This window comes from Phyllostomus hastatus, unplaced genomic scaffold (genome assembly GCF_019186645.2).
Source record: "Phyllostomus hastatus isolate PE091 unplaced genomic scaffold, TTU_PhHast_1.1 phas_contig_1162, whole genome shotgun sequence".
Lineage (NCBI taxonomy): Eukaryota > Metazoa > Chordata > Mammalia > Chiroptera > Phyllostomidae > Phyllostomus > Phyllostomus hastatus.
Genome location: NW_025333537.1, coordinates 8,788,179 through 8,806,608, shown reverse-complemented (window position 1 = coordinate 8,806,608; position 18,430 = coordinate 8,788,179). Strand labels below are relative to the sequence as shown.

General features: G+C 37.5%; 1 protein-coding gene and 1 non-coding gene across 3 annotated transcripts in view; both read right to left on the bottom strand.

The window, feature by feature from the left end:
* Nucleotides 1-258: 258 nt before the first annotated feature.
* LOC123823751 lies at nucleotides 259-397 on the bottom strand. The gene has a single exon (XR_006786586.1). It is a non-coding gene; the product is annotated as a small nucleolar RNA SNORA42/SNORA80 family (small nucleolar RNA).
* Nucleotides 398-6,454: 6,057 nt separating this feature from the next.
* The window catches only part of TMEM116 (transmembrane protein 116), a 33,758-nt gene continuing 21,782 nt past the window's right edge, over nucleotides 6,455-18,430 (bottom strand). Inside the window, exons 5-11 of one of the 2 annotated variants that reach the window (XM_045843584.1) lie at nucleotides 16,702-16,806; nucleotides 12,551-12,600; nucleotides 11,294-11,377; nucleotides 10,814-10,952; nucleotides 8,917-9,061; nucleotides 8,266-8,339; nucleotides 6,455-7,509 (exon numbers count right to left, since the gene is read on the bottom strand). In XM_045843584.1, coding sequence (XP_045699540.1) covers nucleotides 7,303-7,509; nucleotides 8,266-8,339; nucleotides 8,917-9,061; nucleotides 10,814-10,952; nucleotides 11,294-11,377; nucleotides 12,551-12,600; nucleotides 16,702-16,806 — 804 coding nt within the window. In that variant the 3' untranslated portion in view covers nucleotides 6,455-7,302. The remainder of the gene's footprint in view (nucleotides 7,510-8,265; nucleotides 8,340-8,916; nucleotides 9,062-10,813; nucleotides 10,953-11,293; nucleotides 11,378-12,550; nucleotides 12,601-16,701; nucleotides 16,807-18,430) is intronic. The other variant, XM_045843591.1, reaches the window with a different exon arrangement.

Genomic DNA, 18,430 nt, shown 5'->3' with positions numbered 1-18,430 from the left:
TATTTATGCACAGATTTTTATGTAGACATAAATTTTCATTTCTCTGGGATAAATATCCACAAGTGTAACTACTGAGTCTTGTGATATTTGTTTAGTTTGTGGAGAAACTGCGTGTTTCCCAGGGTTGCTATATAATTTTACATTCCCTTCACCAATGTATGAAAGATCCAGTTTCTCTGTATTGTCACCTCTATATTTTTAATTTCAGCTGTTGTATTGGTCTGTAGCGATGTCTCATGGAGTCTTTTTTACCCCTTTAACTGCACAACCTTCTTCAGTGCCTCTAGCCTATGGGCAGAGGCCAGGCAATGGTTCAGGGCCACAGTTTGCTCTGGCATGAGGCACTCTGAGAGTCTCATGGAGTCTTAATTTGCATTTTTCTAATATCTGCTAATGCTGAACATCTTTTCATGTGCTTATTTGCCAGCCATATATCCTCTTCAGTGAACTGTCTCATGTCTTTTGCCTATTTTCTAATTGGATCATTTGCTTTGATATTGTTGAGTAGTGAGAGTTCTTTACATATTCTAAATATGAATCTTTTATCAGATAAGTGGTGGGCTAATATTGTCTCCCAGTCTGCAGCTTGTCTTTTCATCCTAACAAAGTCATTCACAAAGCAGGAATTTTTACTTTGAAATCCAATTTATGGATTTTTTTTCTTTTGTGGATGTTTTTGATGTCATGCTTAAGAATTCTTTACCAAGCCTTAGATCCTGAAGACATTCTATGTTTTCTTCTAAAGAGTTTTATAGTTTTATAGTTTATAGTTAAATCTACACTCTATTTAGAGGTGATTTGCATATAAAATCTGAGGTTATGGTTGAGGTTCACTTTTTTTTTGGTCTGTGTATACATAACTTTCTAGCACCATTTGTCAAAAAGACTGTCCTTCCTCCATGCAACTGTTTTTTCCCCTTTGTCAAAAATCTGCTGGCCATATATGTATGGGTTCTCTATTTTGGGGCTCTCTATTCTGGTTCATTGATCTATGTCCATCACCAATATCACACAGACTTGAAACTGAATAGTTGGTTTCTCCCACGTTATTCTTTTCCAAAATTATTCCAACTACACTAGTTCCTTTGCCTTTCTAGTTTATATTCACAATAAATAAATATCTCACAATGTACACACATATCAAATCATCAGGTTATACACTTTAAATATTTACATTTTAGTTGTGAATTATGCCTCAATAAAACTGAAGGGGAAAGCTGAGGAGAAAAAAGACCAAAAGTTTGATAGAAAAAAGGAGAAAAGACATGAACAATTATTTAAAAATATAAAAATGGCCCTTAAACATATTAAAAATGTTCAAATTCACTGAATATTAGAAATATATCATTTCAACAACACTGACATGCCACTTCTCACCTGTCATTTTGGTGAAAATTAAAATGTGTGGTGTGGCAACATACTCTGTCACTTAGACTGTGAGGAAGCAGGCGCATTACTAGTGGGAATACAAACTGCCAGAACCCTTCTGAAGGGGAATTTAGTAATATCCAACAAAGCTACACATGCAGTTAGCATTGCCTTTCCATTTCTAGGAATCTGCCTTCAAAAAGTACTTACATGCAAGATTATTTTTTGATGCATGTGTGTAATTTCAAAATAATGTAGACAACCAAAAGCCTTTACATAGGAGAATGATTGAATAAATTATGTCATATCCATAAAATGGAGTATTATGCAGTTGTAAAAAAAGAATGAGAAAGATCTCTATAAATTGATATGGAGTGATTTATAAGATATACACTTAAATTTAAAAAGGAAAGTGTAAAATGTCATGCTACATTTACATAAGAAGGACTAAAAGAAAATATACATGTATCTACTAATTTGTGAAGAAAGAAATACAGGAAAAATCAACTACTATTGAGATGGGTGAGCAGGAACTAGGTGGAACGAATGAAGACATACAAGGAAGACAGGGGGTTAAAGGCTTAAGGAAGTGTACTCTGAGTACAGGTTTTGTATAGTACTGACTTTTAGAATCATGGTGACATTTTACAAACCAAAAGGAAATATAAACAGTAACATAAGAGCCTAACTATATTAAAAAATGAATGATATAACCACACAGTAGATCTGGATGGGAAAGTACTAACCTAAATAATTTTGAAGAACATTATTTTGACATTATACCGCAAGGCTAAAGACAAAAATAACTGAACACAAACATTGTTATCCAGTTTGTATATTTCCTTTTTACAAAGGCACAGTCTATTTATTCTAAAAATACTCTGTATGCTTACTTATTCTAAAAATACTCTCTATATATTCCAGGATTAAGCAAATAAATAAACATATTGTGAATAATGTGGAAAAAAGGAAAAGGACTGAAAGTTTAAAATGGGCTGCATGGTACAGAGTAGGAAATGGTGCAAAAGGCACTGGACAGCAGACATCTGTGACCTACCCAAAGATCTATAAACCCTGTAGTTTCAATGATTCAAAAGAACAACAGGTGACAGGAGTAGAAGACTGTTCCATGGGGCTAGAGACTGAGGGAAGGTGGTTATATATATTTTTTTCTTTTGGGGGGGCTTGATTCTGAGTCATAGTACTGGCTAAACCTCTGAATGTTTATATTCCTCTACCAAGATAACAGGAGTGCAGCTAAGAAACAAACACTAAAACTTTTGTTCTCTGAGGGAGGTTGCAAAGTAAGGAGACTCCTAAAGAAAGAGAGCATAATAGGAATAGGAAGAGGCACAGCCAAAAAGCAGGTGTCATCATGTAACACTCAGAGGTGGGAACAGCTGTCCTGGCAAGCAGTATTGCTTTAACCTTTGGCCAAATGACTGTCACAGACAAAGACTTGGGTCCCAAGAAAGGCAACTGAGAGACAGAGGTCTAGGATCACTAGCTATTTCACTTGAGCCATGACAATGATGATCCCAACTAGTTACTTTCCCTCCCCACCTGCCCTTTCTCCTATGAAATCTAATGGTCTAGCGTAAGATTTGAAGTGATTTTTTCCCCAGGATTCCCCAGATGGGATGCTTGAGAATGGGCCCTCCCCATACTAATCTGCATATCATCTTATTGCTGGTAGTCACTATACTTCAAGGGATGCACTGTAACTGGGAATACCTTTATTATGAGATAGTCATCTCTAGGAACCTAAAAATGTTCAGAGAACTGAAAGAAAAAACAGAAAACATAGCCTGCATACAAGGAAAATACTATTAATCTGAAGCAAAATAAAGGATTATTTGTCAACTTCCCTGTTTATATACTTCATAATGGAAAAATGGGCTTGGATAGGTCTTTTATTCAGGATAACTGGGTTTTCAGAGGGTGATCTGGATTCTCTTGTAACTATCAGCACTCAGGGCTAAAAAGAGTCCTGACCTTACATGGAACTCTTTCACATCAAGCCTATACCTCAAAGAATTTTGAGCATATGATTTATAGCCTAAAATCAGGTAAGTCTTTAAACTCAGGTAAGTCATGTGCAGTCAGTGGAGATAAACAGGATGAGCTTTTAACCACTTTACAAATTCAGAGCAGAATAAAACTCTCCTCAGTGTGGACACTTCCCAAGTATGCAGAAATGTTTATTGTTGTTGACGATAAGTGATTCCAAATAATAGTGTTACCAAGACTTTTGTCTTGGTAATCTATTACATGGGTATGTAATAGATGTCCATGCCTTGGTCAACAGGTAAACGAAAGAGCTAAATGTGAAAGTAGACAGAGAAAAACCTAGTGAAAATCTCTCTGACTATGCAGGAAATACTTCAAAATTTTTACTACTGGGGAGACTGGCATCTTTTGAGAAGGGTGAAGCATGATGCTGCTTATATGATTATTGGCCAAAGTCTTGAAAAGTACCAGGGCCATGTGTTCCTCAGTAATATTTGCACTGCTAAGAATGCAACCAATCTTGAATCTTTCTTCATGAAGATATACCATATTATGCAGCTCTGTGGCTCATGAGCTTGGCCATAACTTGAGAATGAAGCATGACCATGTGGCCCGCAAATGCCACGGTCAGACCTCTGTACTATACATGAATTTATTACTGTAGATATGGGCTTCAGTAACTGCAGCTTTCACTTTTGAGAAGGGGATGCCTGTTTCACAAACCTTAGCTCCGAAGCTCCCTTGGAAAGTCATATAGTAGGAACGAGAGAGTGGATGAAAAAGAAGAGTATGACGATGACAGTGTCCTTGATTGTCAAAAGGATTACTGTGGTCTTCCCTCATGCCTGTTGAAGGGCTTGGGCTCTGCATTTGGGTTCTGCTGCAAAAACAGCAGATTTTTAAGGCAACTACACCTTGCCCCTTCAGTGTGGATGAGTGTGACCTCCAAGAACACTATAATGGTATATACCTTCATTACAGGCAAATACCTATAATCAAGATGGCACCCATGGTAAATAACAAGTTATTGTTACCAGAACCAGTGGCAAAGCCTAGAGAATCAATGCATTAAAATCTTTGGAAAGGGCACAAAGGTTGCCTGGGAAAGTTGCTATCATTACATGAATACCAAGAGAAACAGGTCTGAAAACTGCGACAGTGAATCTAAAGGGATTTTTAAGTTCTTCAGCAAGTGTAAGTCCAAAGATGTAAAATGTAGGAAGCTACCAAGTGAAAACAACCAAAGGCTCCCACACATTGAAAGACACCCCATTCCCCATGCAGGCCACATGGTGTTCAGGTGCTGTGTTTTTTTAAACCTCAGATAGGGCTGATGAGAAGTTGAAGAATGATATCTTCCCATATGGTCCACAAAAGATCTGTATATTATCACACCTGCTAAGATACCCCTATACTTCACTATGACTGCAACCTGAACTAGTGTCATGGGAGGGGCATTTGCAACAATTAGAACTGCCACATGACTATGTCTATGCTCCTCCTCTATGTGAATTCAAGCATTATGGAGAACAGTGTAAATAGCAGTCTGGTTTCATGTGTCCCCTCTGACTCAGAATGATGAAATACTGATCATCCTAATCCAGGTCTTATTTAACCTTTTATTATTTCTCATTCCTACTATATTTTCATTTGCCTATATCCACAGAAGATCTAAGACCAGTATCAATGCAGAAAAATTCATCATAAAAGCAAGATGAACAAACCTGACAAATATTTGGTAATTACCTTCTTTCTGGTAATGAAACCTAATATGAAGTAATACTAAAAAGACATTTTCAGAACTAGACTCCTTAGTTCTGGTGTCCTTCATGGTCTTTGGAGATGGGAATTCTTTATTGCTTCCATCTGTCCTTCTATGTGCCAAATGCTTGTTCGTTTTTAAATTAAAAGAAGTTACCCTAAGAATCCTGAAACACCAATTCAAAAGAACCTATGCACCCCAATGCTCATAGCAGCACAATTTATAATAGCCAGGTGCCAGGAAGTAACCTAAGTGCCCACAAGTAAATAACTGGGTAAAAAAACTATGGTACATCTACACACTGGAATATTATGCAGCAGAAAGAAAGAAGGAGCTCCTACCCTTTCTGACAGCATGGATGGGAACTGGAGAGCATTAAGCTAAGTAATAAGCCAGGTGGTGAAAGACAAATACCATATGATCTCACCTATAAGTAGAACTTAATCAACAAAATAAATAAGCAAGCAAAATATAACCAGAGACATTGAAATAAGGAACAAATTGACAGTAACCAGAGGAGGCATGGAGAGAGATAATGGGAGAAAATAGGGGAAGGGCCATCAAGGAACATATATAAAGGACACATGGACAAAGTCAAAGGGGGTAGGTTTGAGGGTAGGAGGTGAAGATGGGTGGAACAGAGGATGTGGTGGGGTGAAAATGGAGATAACTGTTCTTGAACAACAGTAAAACAATACAAAATTAAAAAAAGAAATTAAAGTAGCTCCCTAGGTGAGGCAATCTTTCTTATTCTGTGCTACCCAGAAATAGGTCTCTAGAACTCTGGCACAATGAGAGGATTTAAGATGTGATGTTGACAGAACAAGACCATGTTACCCTCCACAGTAAGGCTGAAGCTCATGGCCTAAAATCTGAAGAGCTGTTATTGAGCTCCCTAAAATTCCTAGGGATAGCTCCTTTGGAAAACTCTGTGGAGCTTACTTTTCAGAGTATCCTATCAAATCCACCATTGTAATCTGCTGTGTCAATTTTCTTTAATCCTAACAATTTTCCATTGGACAGACCAGAAATTTATCAGGTGAGAAGCATTTGATTATGAGCTCCAGATGTTTTGTTAATTATCATTCCATCATTTTATCCATCTGGCTTTCCCCTTTGTTTTGGCATCATAGTATCTGCCGTTCTGGCCTCAGACTGGACTTCTTCATAACTTAACTGGAGAGACCAAACATCACTTGTTAAGCAGTTAAAGAGTGAGAAACAGATTAGACATTCCTACCCATAAGTGAGGCTCTGTAGTCTAAGAATCTTTTCTTTCCCCCAAAGGTTCGAATTCTACTCATTAGTCACTCATTCATTTGTTTATTCATTTATTCTATAAACATATTTAGCACTGTTAGGTTGAACAATGTAAAATTGATATTATACTATTTTCACCTACAAAAATGGCAAGTTCATATGGTTTAACCTAATTCAATGTCCAGACACTATTAAACCTTCTTAGGACTTCTGCTTGTAAATGACAGCTTAGAGTTCTTGATTCCTAGAATTTCCTTTAGTCATAATTTCTCTTATATCTTGTTATCCCCTTCAAAAGACTGGCCCTAATTTTCTAGAGTAGGGTGGCCCCTATTGTCAAGACCTAGAACAGCACTGAATATATGAGACCAGAATGTGGTGTATCTGAGGATTCCACTGTCACTTTTTTGACAGTTGTTGTCCTTGTTTTTCTGAGTTTCCAAACCAATTCAAAGAAGAGAAATCCAGAACTTTCTTTGTCCAACCTCAGAGACAGTATAGCAATGACGAGATCTGAGAAAATCGTTGCATGCCACCGTACTTCACCTGCAACCATGGAGTAGAGAGTCTGGAAGTGGCATGTTTAAATAATAAACTGGAATTGATTTTTTTCTAGAAAAGACTTAGGTAAATCTAATATTCATCGAGGTAATATGAATCCATCTCTTAGATGGAAAATGGCTTCATCGTCCTGAACAAAGGCTTTAAGAATCACTAGTGAATCTGAAAATAATGTAGAGATCCTGCCCAATTTGCCTAGAATGGCAGCTAACCACGGCACTATATTCCCTTTTGCTTCCATAGTTTAAGACAAGTTAGAAAAGGCTTCAGATGTTCCCCAACACTCTTTCCAATCCCTTAGTGTGGAATAACTCCAGTTCCTGTACTCAGGTCTCCTAGTTTCAAAGGACGGTGGAGGTGTTGGTAGCAAAAGCAAGGGTAGACTCCAGCGGATCTAGGCCCCTGCTATAGAATCTCTTCTGTGAACATAATAATGGTGTCTGGGTGTCCGCATCACGCCGAGCCTCTTGCTTTAGTTGAAAGAACTTGTACTGCGTCCATCCATATACGCCACAGTTGAGCAGACCCTGGGACGATGCTGTTAGAGCCTGGAGGAGATGAAGGGGTGATGGGGCCCATCCTTCAGGCTTTCAGAGATCCAGGGAATAGTCCCTATTCCCCTATTTATAAAGCATTGTTATATTTCCTCTATCTCATACATGAAGGTCTGGCATCAGTTTTTAATATTTTTCTAGCTCTTCCTGAAATCACTCTTCACACTATAACTTGTCATGGATGACTAAGAGTTGGTCATATTTCTTAGTATGTACAGAAGGACAATGAGGTGGTTTCAATGCCCCTCTGTATTGCCTCATTTCCCAGGTTAGGTTTGAGAAAACTGCCCTATCAGCATAGTCAGATAGCCCTTCTTAAATCTGATAAAAGAGGAAAAAAGAATCATTCCATTTCTCTACTACTCCCTCCTCATTCACCTACAACAGCTAATTTATCCCATTCAGTTCACTCTGGATGGGAGAGAATCAGGTCACTATTAGTGTTTCATAAGCACATTTGCTGGTAGGTCTTGTTTTTTGTTATTACCCCTTAAAAACACGTCAATAAAATGAAGTTAACTAGATGTATATATGCTCTGAAATGCATGGAAGCACTCTCACAATAGTATGTACCTCATCTATGAGGAAAATTTTACGTTCTTCATAACTAAATATAAATAATAGATTTTCTCTTTTGCAATGCAGAAATAAATACGCTGAAGGGGAAAACTGTACTTACAGAGTAAGGGCAGTATAAGAGAACAGGATAAGAGGGGTGAAAACAGAGATGCTGGATGTTGAAGGTGTTACCTGGAGAATGTAGAGGGCCATGTGAAGTTTGGTGTCCTGTGGCTTGATCAGCTTTATGATTACTAGAATGACAGCTGTGAAAACACAAAGCATAAATCTTATTGTCAGCCCTGGCTGCCTGAGCATAAAATTCTTCATTATCCATGCCTAAGCACTGTTAGAATGGAAGCTAGAGGCAAAATGAAGACCAGCAGTGAGATGAAGCAGTTATATAAACCACTAGGCCTTGGGTCTCCAACTTTTACTCCTGACTGATTAAACTTTGCAGATTATTAGTGTAGCAACAATGGCAAGACATATTACAGGAAGATATAGTTTTTAGCATTTTAGAGTTTACCAAGCTTTCATAACCATTATTCAGTCTGATCCTCAAAACTTTATGTAGCAAGAAGGACAAGTATTAATATCTCTGAGTTCTGACAGGACATTTCCTTTCATATCAGGTTGCATCTCATGTCTAATTATCTTAATTTCCAAAACATAAGAAGAAGTTAAGGAGGTTGGGAAAAATTAGAAATATGGGTGGTACCAAATTAAATTTTACAAGCTGAACAGTAATTTGCCGTCATCCTTCTTGGTGAGACCACTTTGCTTGGTCAGAACCCAGTAGTACCCTCTTCACTGACCACCTCTTTCCATTAAGACACCCACCTGGGCCCCAGCAGCAAAAGAAGGCCACTGGGTAGAAGCGCACTCGCTGCTCCACAATGTGAATCACTGCCCACTGTTCACTTCCCAGAAAGCCAGTTGATTTTACAAACTTCTTATATAGTGCCTGGGCTTGGATGAGTAGGACCTAGATATGGGTACGGCAGTGAGTAGTTTGCCCACAGCTTAGTGATTTCCCAAGTCTATCCTCCTATCATTTTACAAGGATCATTCTCTTTGGATCTGATAGCAGGAAAGGCCATTCTTCTGTCTTTACTATCTGAGACTAGACTTTTTCCTGCGGGAAAATTATCTTCAGAACGAACTTTTTCTTGGCTAGGGCAATGGACAGATATTAGCCAAACTCGTGGTTACCATGTTCAAAACATGAACCTTACATCAACCTTCAGGATTTTTTTTCTCACTGATGCTGATCACAAGATGCTGATGCACAAGAAGTTAAAATTAAGATCTAACCAGACCCTCTTTTAAAATACTTTATTACAGATTGTGTTAGAAAGTGTTCTATGTTTAATATCCTTAAATACTTCAGCATTGTGACTGAGCTTAAATTTTCATAGAAGCAAAAAAAGTCTCTTCTTGCCCTTAGATGGAAAACAGATTGCTTTTCCCTTCCTTTTGATACTATCTTTATAGGGTTTAGCTAATGAAAGAAATATAAATCAGTTCAGAAGTCCAATGTGCTTTCTGTGAAGAGTAAATGAGGTAATAATCTTGGTAACAAATCTGACTGAATTTGAAGCTTTTCCTTAGTAATCCAGACCCATAGTCTAAATTAATAACTAATTACTTAGTTAAGTTTAGTTATCTAGTTTCCTTTTCCTACAGATACAGGAATCAAAAGGAGATTTGTACTTATTTGAGAATACTTATGGCTAGTAGAATCAATTAATCATCTGTTTACTAAAAGAGAATCAGAATGCTAATTATGAATGTCCTTTGAAGCTTGGCTTATTCTAAAAAAGCAAACAGGAATCCCTAGGGTACCAGGCTACCTGTCTCTCCTGTCAATCAGTTCTAAACATAAGCCATCAAAGCCATTTTAATATAAAATAATCACTGTGCACTGTTTACAAAGTTGCTGACTTGAGCTATGCTATCTCCATAGCTTACATTTGAATTGTCAAAGGAAACTGTCCACAGTATATTTGGTTCAAGTATGCTAGGTATGCTAGGAAACAAAACATATTTGTGGGATAAATTCAGTCTGTGGGTAGGTAGTTTTTAATCCCTGAACTAGGATCTGAAGAGAGGAGAAGAAGATACTGAAAAATAGGTATGGCAAATTAGAAGGTATATTTGCTTGCTTACTGATTTTGTACTAGGCGGTTATATATAAATAACATATTGTCCCATTGCTTATTATTTTATTTGTACATTGTTCTGGTGATGTCAGATGAGTATTTAATAACTGCCTGAGCCACTTAGAAGCTTAACACCAGTTAGAAGATATAACATAAATGCAAATTTATAGCTAATAAAAAAATCAAGAAAGGAAAACTTTTTCATTATTTGGAAAATTAAATCAAAGCTCATGTCCTATGTTTCAGAGTGTCATTCTGTATAAAGGATATACTTGACACATACTAGTTTTCTTCTCTGATCGTCATGAGATCCACAAGAACATATATTACTAGTTCCAGAATGAGGATAATTCCCACAGAATGAATACAGGCTCTTTTTCCCACTCATCATTTGATCTTGGGAAGTCTAAAAGACTGAAGGAGTAATTAAATTGTCAGTATCTCCTAGCCACTTTCTTAATTCTAAGACTATAGAAAGCAACTCTCGACCTCATCTTTCCCATGCCTTGGAAGTACTACTCCATCCCTCCATATTCCCGCTTCTTTCCGTAAAGGCAGGTAAGGTGGCACCATACCACAATGATGAAGAGGCTGAGTAGAAAGCTGCCCAGGAAAATGGTGAGCCCATAAAAATAAAGTGTGCTGCAGACTGATGCGTTGGCAGAAGGCAGGAGTTCAGCCATGGCTGATGGTGGTGAGTGCATGAGGATACACCTAGGAAGAGAATCAATGGACAAGAGTACTGCTTCAGATATGAAACTAGAGAGATACCTATCAGTGCAACAGAAGTTCATGAGTATGCAATTTTACTTATCATTTTGCTAAACCTTGTCCATAACAATTTGTTCCTTCTCACAGACACATTATTTTCTAGCAATTTTGTGTTATATTTCCACTCATGTATTTTCAGCCTGACTACATGTTATTCCATAGCCCATTTTGAATATGAGCACCTCGGCCAGAATGTATGTAGAAGTCTTCTTCCATCTCTATTTATAGAAAAGAATAGGTGTTGACTGACTACCATAAAAATGACAAATTTGGTCGTTACTCACCTGTGGCTCTGGCTAAAGTTGCGAAAACATTCACTGACATTGCCCAAACAGAATACAGGTATCATCAACAGTAGAGGTATCAGGCTGGGAGAAACAAAAGACTTATCACCCTAATATTCAGACTTTTCATGCCCTTTCCAATTGCAAAATGTTATCCTTTTCTTCTCCCATCTCTATCACTCCACCACTCTCTACTAATACATATACACATTTAATTTCTCCAAGAAAAAATACCTCAAAAACCTTAAATATTCCTTCCTTTCCAATTTCTGTGGAAGTGAAGTGAGGAATGCATTTTTTTTTGTGAGGACACATCTTATACTTAGGGTGATGGGCCCTAAAAAAAGTTTCATAAAGAAACTTTTAGCATCAGCCTGTGAACTAGAAGGTCACAGATTTGATTCCGAGTCAGGGCACATGCCTGGGTTGCGGGCCAGGCCTACGATGGGGAAATGCAACCAATCAATGTTTCGCTCCCTCCCATCTCCTCTCTCTAAAAATAAATAAATAAAATCTTTAAAGAAAAGAGTCCCTGAGAGTTCTGTTGTCGGATAAAAATCCAAGTAGGACAAAGTGGCAGAAAAAAATTTAACAGGGAGCTCTGTGCTAGCTCAGTCTGTTTCACTTTCCATGGTGACCAGAAATAACTTCATTCTCATAAACCCCTTCCTGGGAGCTTTTCCAAAGTATACCTTTAAGATTTTATTTATTTATGTTTCAGGTTGGTGCTCAATCCACTGAGCCACACCAGCCAGGGCTCCAAAGTATACCTTTAAATAACCAATTACTTAGCCAGAGGGAAAGATCCAAGAGTAGAAGTTACAAAATCTAAAACCAACTCTGTAGTAACCACTTAAATAAGATACAGACCCTTTCTGGGCTTAATAATTTAAAGAGTCTCACCCAATGTTATTAAGTTGATAAGATCTTGAAAGCCACCTATTACAATTTTTATGATAGTTGAAAAGGAATTCGAAGTCCAAAGACTTAAAGAGACATATTTGAAGGTTGCATGGTGTCAATAGCAGGATTAAGGCTAAAACCCAAATCTGTATCTTCAAACTGTTTGCCTATCCTGTCTGAGAAAATGGGACCAAAGATTACATATCTGTTGCTTCCTACTCAGTAAGGTTCTGTGAGGATCTAGGCATGACAGACTCAATGGAAATAAAGGACAATGTTCTCCTACTTGTTCCCACCTAGACCCTAGAGTAATGACAGTCCATACTTTAGCAGGAAAGAAAGCAAAAATCTTACCTTGACAAAATGATGGCTATCTGACCAACTTGACAAGTATTATCTATAACCTATGAAAAGAATAAATGTGAGTAATGTCTTAGGATACTGCCAATCATATTATAATAAACCCCAGGTCATCATTTACCATTTGACAGAACAAAAAGTCTCAAGAGTCAGTTTACTTCAGTTAAGTAATATCTTCTATAAAGTTCAATGAAATAGTCCCTTAGCATTGGTGATAAGAGAATTTTATCTGTATTATTACATTATAAAAAAGACAACAGCCACAAAGAGAACCTGCAGGAAGTAGTTTACCATGAGACTTGGATACCAGAGCAAATTCTCTTAAAAAGAAAGGCAAATGTAAAAATCACACAATGTCCCATGTTCTAATAACAGTTCATTTCTCTTTTATGTCCAGGGAGGTGTGGACTTTTCACACCATGGGGGTGGAGTGAAAGTCTATGTATGAGATGACCAGCAGAGAGCATAATAAGCCAGGGTTAATGTAATAAGGACAGAGTAAAGTAAACCCTTTGGATTAGAAACCCTTCGAGACTTGTTAGATCCTAGAAGAAAGAACATTTAAAAAATCTCCAGTTGTGTTAGACACTGTAAAACAAACAACAGAAGAATGGTCCCTACCCATTAGGAATTTATGGTGAAAGATTTTGAACAGAACATCTTAAAGAGATAACAGAATAGAAAGCAAGTGTTTTTTTCTATTTTAAGGTAGAGATCACATCGAATGGCATTGTTAGGGATCAATAAGCATTAAGTGAGCAATTAATCAATAATCAGAGGTGGGTAACTGATTTGCGTTAAGAACTTTGAATCAAGAATGGCAAATAACTTCAAGTTGGATAGCTAACTAGTGCTGACTTTAGGTAAAATGGGAAATAATAAACATTAGTCTTTGGTGACTTCTACCCACATCCCTTCTTCTCTTTGTATTCATTCTATCCTCTGTCCATTAGGTGGCTCCTGTGTTTAACTCTTGTTCTTACCTGGATATCAGTGAATCTCTGATAAAAAGCTTACTGATAAAAGCTTAGGGCAGAAGTCTTGCTATGGTGTTTAAAAGAGAACTCAAACATTAAAAAAAATTCAAGGCTCCTGGTATAAACTATGACAGAATAATAGGCAGTGGGGTTAAGTTTTATGGCCAGAGTTTATCTTCTTGGAACTAGTGTCAGAGCATGTGTTACATAAAGAAAAGTACATTATGTACATTTGTATGAATATAAAGCAGAATACCATATATTACAGTTAATCTTATGTCTCTCCCTCCCTTTTCTTCAAAAATTAATTTGTTCTCCTGCCAGGAGCTCAAGCCTAAAAAAATAATGTTCTCTTACGTTGTCCCCTTCCCTGCTGTCTGGTCTCATTGTGGCGACTTCTTTAGGGAATACCTGTGGCAGAATAACCTCTCTTAAATTCTACTCAGTCTCTTAGCTTGTGAGTGAAATAATGAATTAAAAACTTCAACTACTTACTACCCCTAAAACGCTGCTGAATTTCCTAAACATTCATCTGCCTGAAGGAAGGAAAATGAGTTTCTTCGAATTACCTTCCAGCTATAGGATTCTAGGATTACATAGACAAACATTAAAAAGATACACAGCTATGGGCATGGGTCATTCCTAAATTATAGGGAGTCAAGAGATTATACAAATTTAAAATATAGAAGAGTAAATATATGTGTTGTCTCCACAGATATAAACAAGAGAAAGGGTGCCAGAATATAGTCCTATGCTTTTCAATACAATGTAATTAAATTAAGATTAAACAAAATGTAAAATTCAGTTCCTCAATCACACCAGCCACATTTAAAGTGCTCAGTAAGTGTACATAAAACACTGGATCACTGCAAACAGTTCTACTGAGTGCTTATATAGACTGCAGTGTCTTGTCCAGGATGCTGCATAAGAGCTATCTTCAGGTTATTTTTCCCAATGATTTCCCCACCACCCTTTCTCCTTACAGTAAAAAGAGAAAAGTTTTAAGAGCATTCTATGTCTTTGAGCTTCTCCAACAGTGTATATCTAGAATAAAGCTAGAAAAGCAGTTATCTTAAGAAGAAAAGAATATCTTTTTGAGTCAGTCAGTCAGACTAGGATTTGAGGATCATAGCATTTTAGAGTTAGAAGGGACATTAAAGATCACATGGACCAACACATCATTTTATGATGAAAACAGAGGTCCAAGAAAGGGAGATGATATGCCTCAGGTCATACAGGAGATCAGTGACAGAACTGGGTCTAGAAGACAGATCTCCTGATTCACCTTCAAATGCTCTTTTCATGATGCTATAGTACTATTTATTTATTCAAGAAATATTAAGTTTCATCATGTGCATGACACTTTCATTTGCCATAGAAATGATCTCACCTTTAACAGGAACCTAAACAACAAAACAAAGAAACAAGCAAAATATAGTCAAAGACACTGAAATAGAGGACAGGCTGACAGTGACCAGAGGGGAGAGGGGAGGGAATTTCAGGAGAGAATGGGAAGGGTTTACAGGAACAAATATAAAGGACATGGACAAAAAACTGGCAGGGGGGGTGGTGGAAATGGGAGGGAGGTGGGGAGGGATGGGTAGGTGGGCTGGAATGGGAGTAAAGGACAGAAAAATGTACTTGAACAATGATTAAAATAAAATAAAAAAAGAAATGATCTGTAGGCTCTAGAGAAAGATATACTGGGAGGCATTCATGATTCATTTACTCCATGGTACCCTTAAGAAACATCCCCTTCAAAAAATCACAACAAAATGAATACTGTAGAAATAAGATTAGAATATTTAGTAAAATATGTATAATATTTAAATATATATGACATTTAAATAAATGAAAACTGCTAACATCATAAAAATGTCTTCTGCTAAGATCACATAATGATATGTCAGAAATATGTCAGAAACAAAGTATACTATACAATGGAATACTATTCAGCAATAAGAAGGAATGATTTACTTATACAATGCTATAATGGATATATTTCAAAAGCATTATGCTAAATGAAATAAACTAGAAACAAGAGATTATATATTGTATGATTCCATATATAGAAAATGTCCAGAGAAGGAAAATCTATAGAGACAGAAAGTAGATTAGTGGTTGCTTAGTACAGAGGGCTGGAAGGGGATTAATAGTAATGGGCATAAAAGATTTTATTGGGGTGAAAAAATGTTCTGAAACTGTTTTATGATAATGACAATACAATCTAAGTTTATTTTTTATTTTTAATTGAATTTATTGAATGGGGTAGCATTGTTACTAAAGTTATGCAGGTTTCAGAGGTACAATTCTATAATAACATCATCTGTATGTTGTATCGTGTGTTCACCACCCAAAGTCAAGTCTCCTTCCATCACTATTTATCCCTCCTTGACCCTCTCCTACATCCCCACACCCCCAATTCCCTCTGGTAATCACCACACTGTTGTCTGACTCTGAGGGTTTTTTTTCTTAATTCCTTCACCTTTTGATAAGTTTACTTTAAAAATCATTGAATTGTATACTTAAAGTGAATTATATAATATGTAAAATATGTGTACACAAAGAGTCCAGAGGTATTGACTTAGTGTTCTCCTTTCTTGCATAGTGGTAATGCTAGACAGTAGCTGAAACTCTTTGTGAACCAAAGAAGAAAAGACAACTAACTGCTCCCTGGGTTAATCTTGTTTTCTGATTACCACACATTAATTTCTCTGCCCTTCTGTGAACTAGTATCTGTTACCCACCATACTGAAGAAATACGACAGAGCAGAACAAACACTCTCCCTTTCCAATACCTGTAGTTCAAATCCCAGGTTACCAAACTGAACACTTCCCCAGACTCTTCACCAAGATCTTGTTCATTAGCAACAATGACGGATTGGCACAGAGCCAAGGAGGATTATTTCCTTTACTGATACAACCCAGCAGGAATGGCAGCACTGTACATAATGTTTCCTATAATCTAATGAAGTCCTTTTTTCCCCTGTGGCTTGAGAGAAGAGGAAATCATGTCAACAGAATAGAAACTCAGTGAGAACATGGTTTTTCTTTTATTAACCTCCATGAATTCACCTAGACAGTGCTGAGTGTGTATACTATTTATCAAGGATATGTGGGTTTGTTTTAGCATACTATTCTTAACTATTAGCTCTGAATAACACTTACCAGGGAAACTGTGCTCTGTCCACTCTGGGTGTGTTTCATCCTTAGCTCTTTGTACAGATACCAGATGTAATTGATGGTGTAGAAAAATGAGGAAATGTAGAATATCTAGGTGAAAATCAAAACATCCCATCGTAACTGCCCCACTCTGACTTCCTTTGATATATTCCATTATTTCCACCATAGGAATCCTACCTACTGTTCTATTAGCAACTTACCATCTGTATCCACACCACATAAAAAATAGAAATTTTACCCAGGCCTACCTAAAACATGCCTCAGCTTCCTTCTTTTATCCTTTTAGCTGTTCAGAGGAACCACGGCATTATCCAACTCCCCTCACCTAACCTTTTCACTTTTATAAAGATACCATAGAATCTTTTTCTATTTTATTTTCTTAATTGAAAATACCATATGGATTTCCACTTCTATTTTTTTGATAAATTTATTGGGGTGACACCAGTTAATAATACTATATAGGTTTCAAGTTCTGGCCAACATGGAGGCATAGGTAGAAACCCTTCGCTTCCTTGCACAACCAAAAGGAAGTTAACAACCAATCTGAAATCAGTAAACCACCAGAAGTGCCAGGAAATCAAACTGCATGGAACTCCGACAACCAAGGAATTAAAGAAAAAATCAACCAGAACAACCAGACCGGTGAGAACCCCCAGTGAGGCGGTGGATCACATGGGTGGATCTGGCTGAGAAAAACCATGGGGAGGCAGCAGGCTGCGCGGGTGGAGCTGGCTGAAGGTGAAACTGAGACTCAGAGCTGGCTGTGGACTACTGCAGTTGCCCCAGTGGGAGAAACTCCCAGGCTCACGCGAGAGTTCGTTGGAAAGTGGGCTAGAGTCCAGCAGGCGAGCTTCATTGTTCCCTCTCTGGCCCCTCCCGGATAGGCAGCACCACAGCTGCAGCAAAGAGGGTTGCCCTGCCTGGGTGAATACCTAAGGCCACGCCTCCTTACAACTTAACAGTTGTTCCAAGACAAAAAAAAAATATGGCTCAAATGAAAGAACAGAGCAAAACGTCAGAAAGATAGCTAAGCGATGAGGAGATAGCCAACCTATCTGATGCAGAATTTAAAGCCCTAGTAATCAAAATGCTCACAGAACTGATTGAGCTTGGTCTAAAAATGAAAAAACAAATGAAGGAAACTCGAAATGAAGCAAAATATTCAGGTAACCAACAGCAATAAGAAGGAAACAAGGACTCAAAGCAATGATTTGGAACAAAAGGGAAAAAAATAAACCTCCAACTGGAACAGAATGAAGAAACAATAATTCAAAAAAGTGAAGAGAGACTTATGAACCTCTGGGACAACCTGAAATGTTCCAATATCTGAATTATAGGGGTGCCAGAAGGAGAACAAGAGCAAGAAATTGAAAACTCATTTGAAAAAATAATGAAGGAAATCTTCCCCAATCTGGCAAAGGAAATAGACTTCCAGGAGGTCCAGGAAGCTCAGAGAGTCCCAAAGAAGTTGGACCCAAGGAGGAGCACACCAAGGCACATCATCATTAAGTTACCCAAGATCAAAGATAAGGAGAGAATTTTAAAAGCAGCAAGAGAAAAGGAGACTGTTACCTACAAAAGAGTTCCCATTAGACTGTCAGCTGATTTCTCAAAAGAAACCTTAAAGGCAAGAAGCAGCTGGAGAGAAGTATTCAAAGTCATGAAAGGCAAGGACCTACCTCCAAGATTACTCTTTCTAGCAAAGCTTTCATTT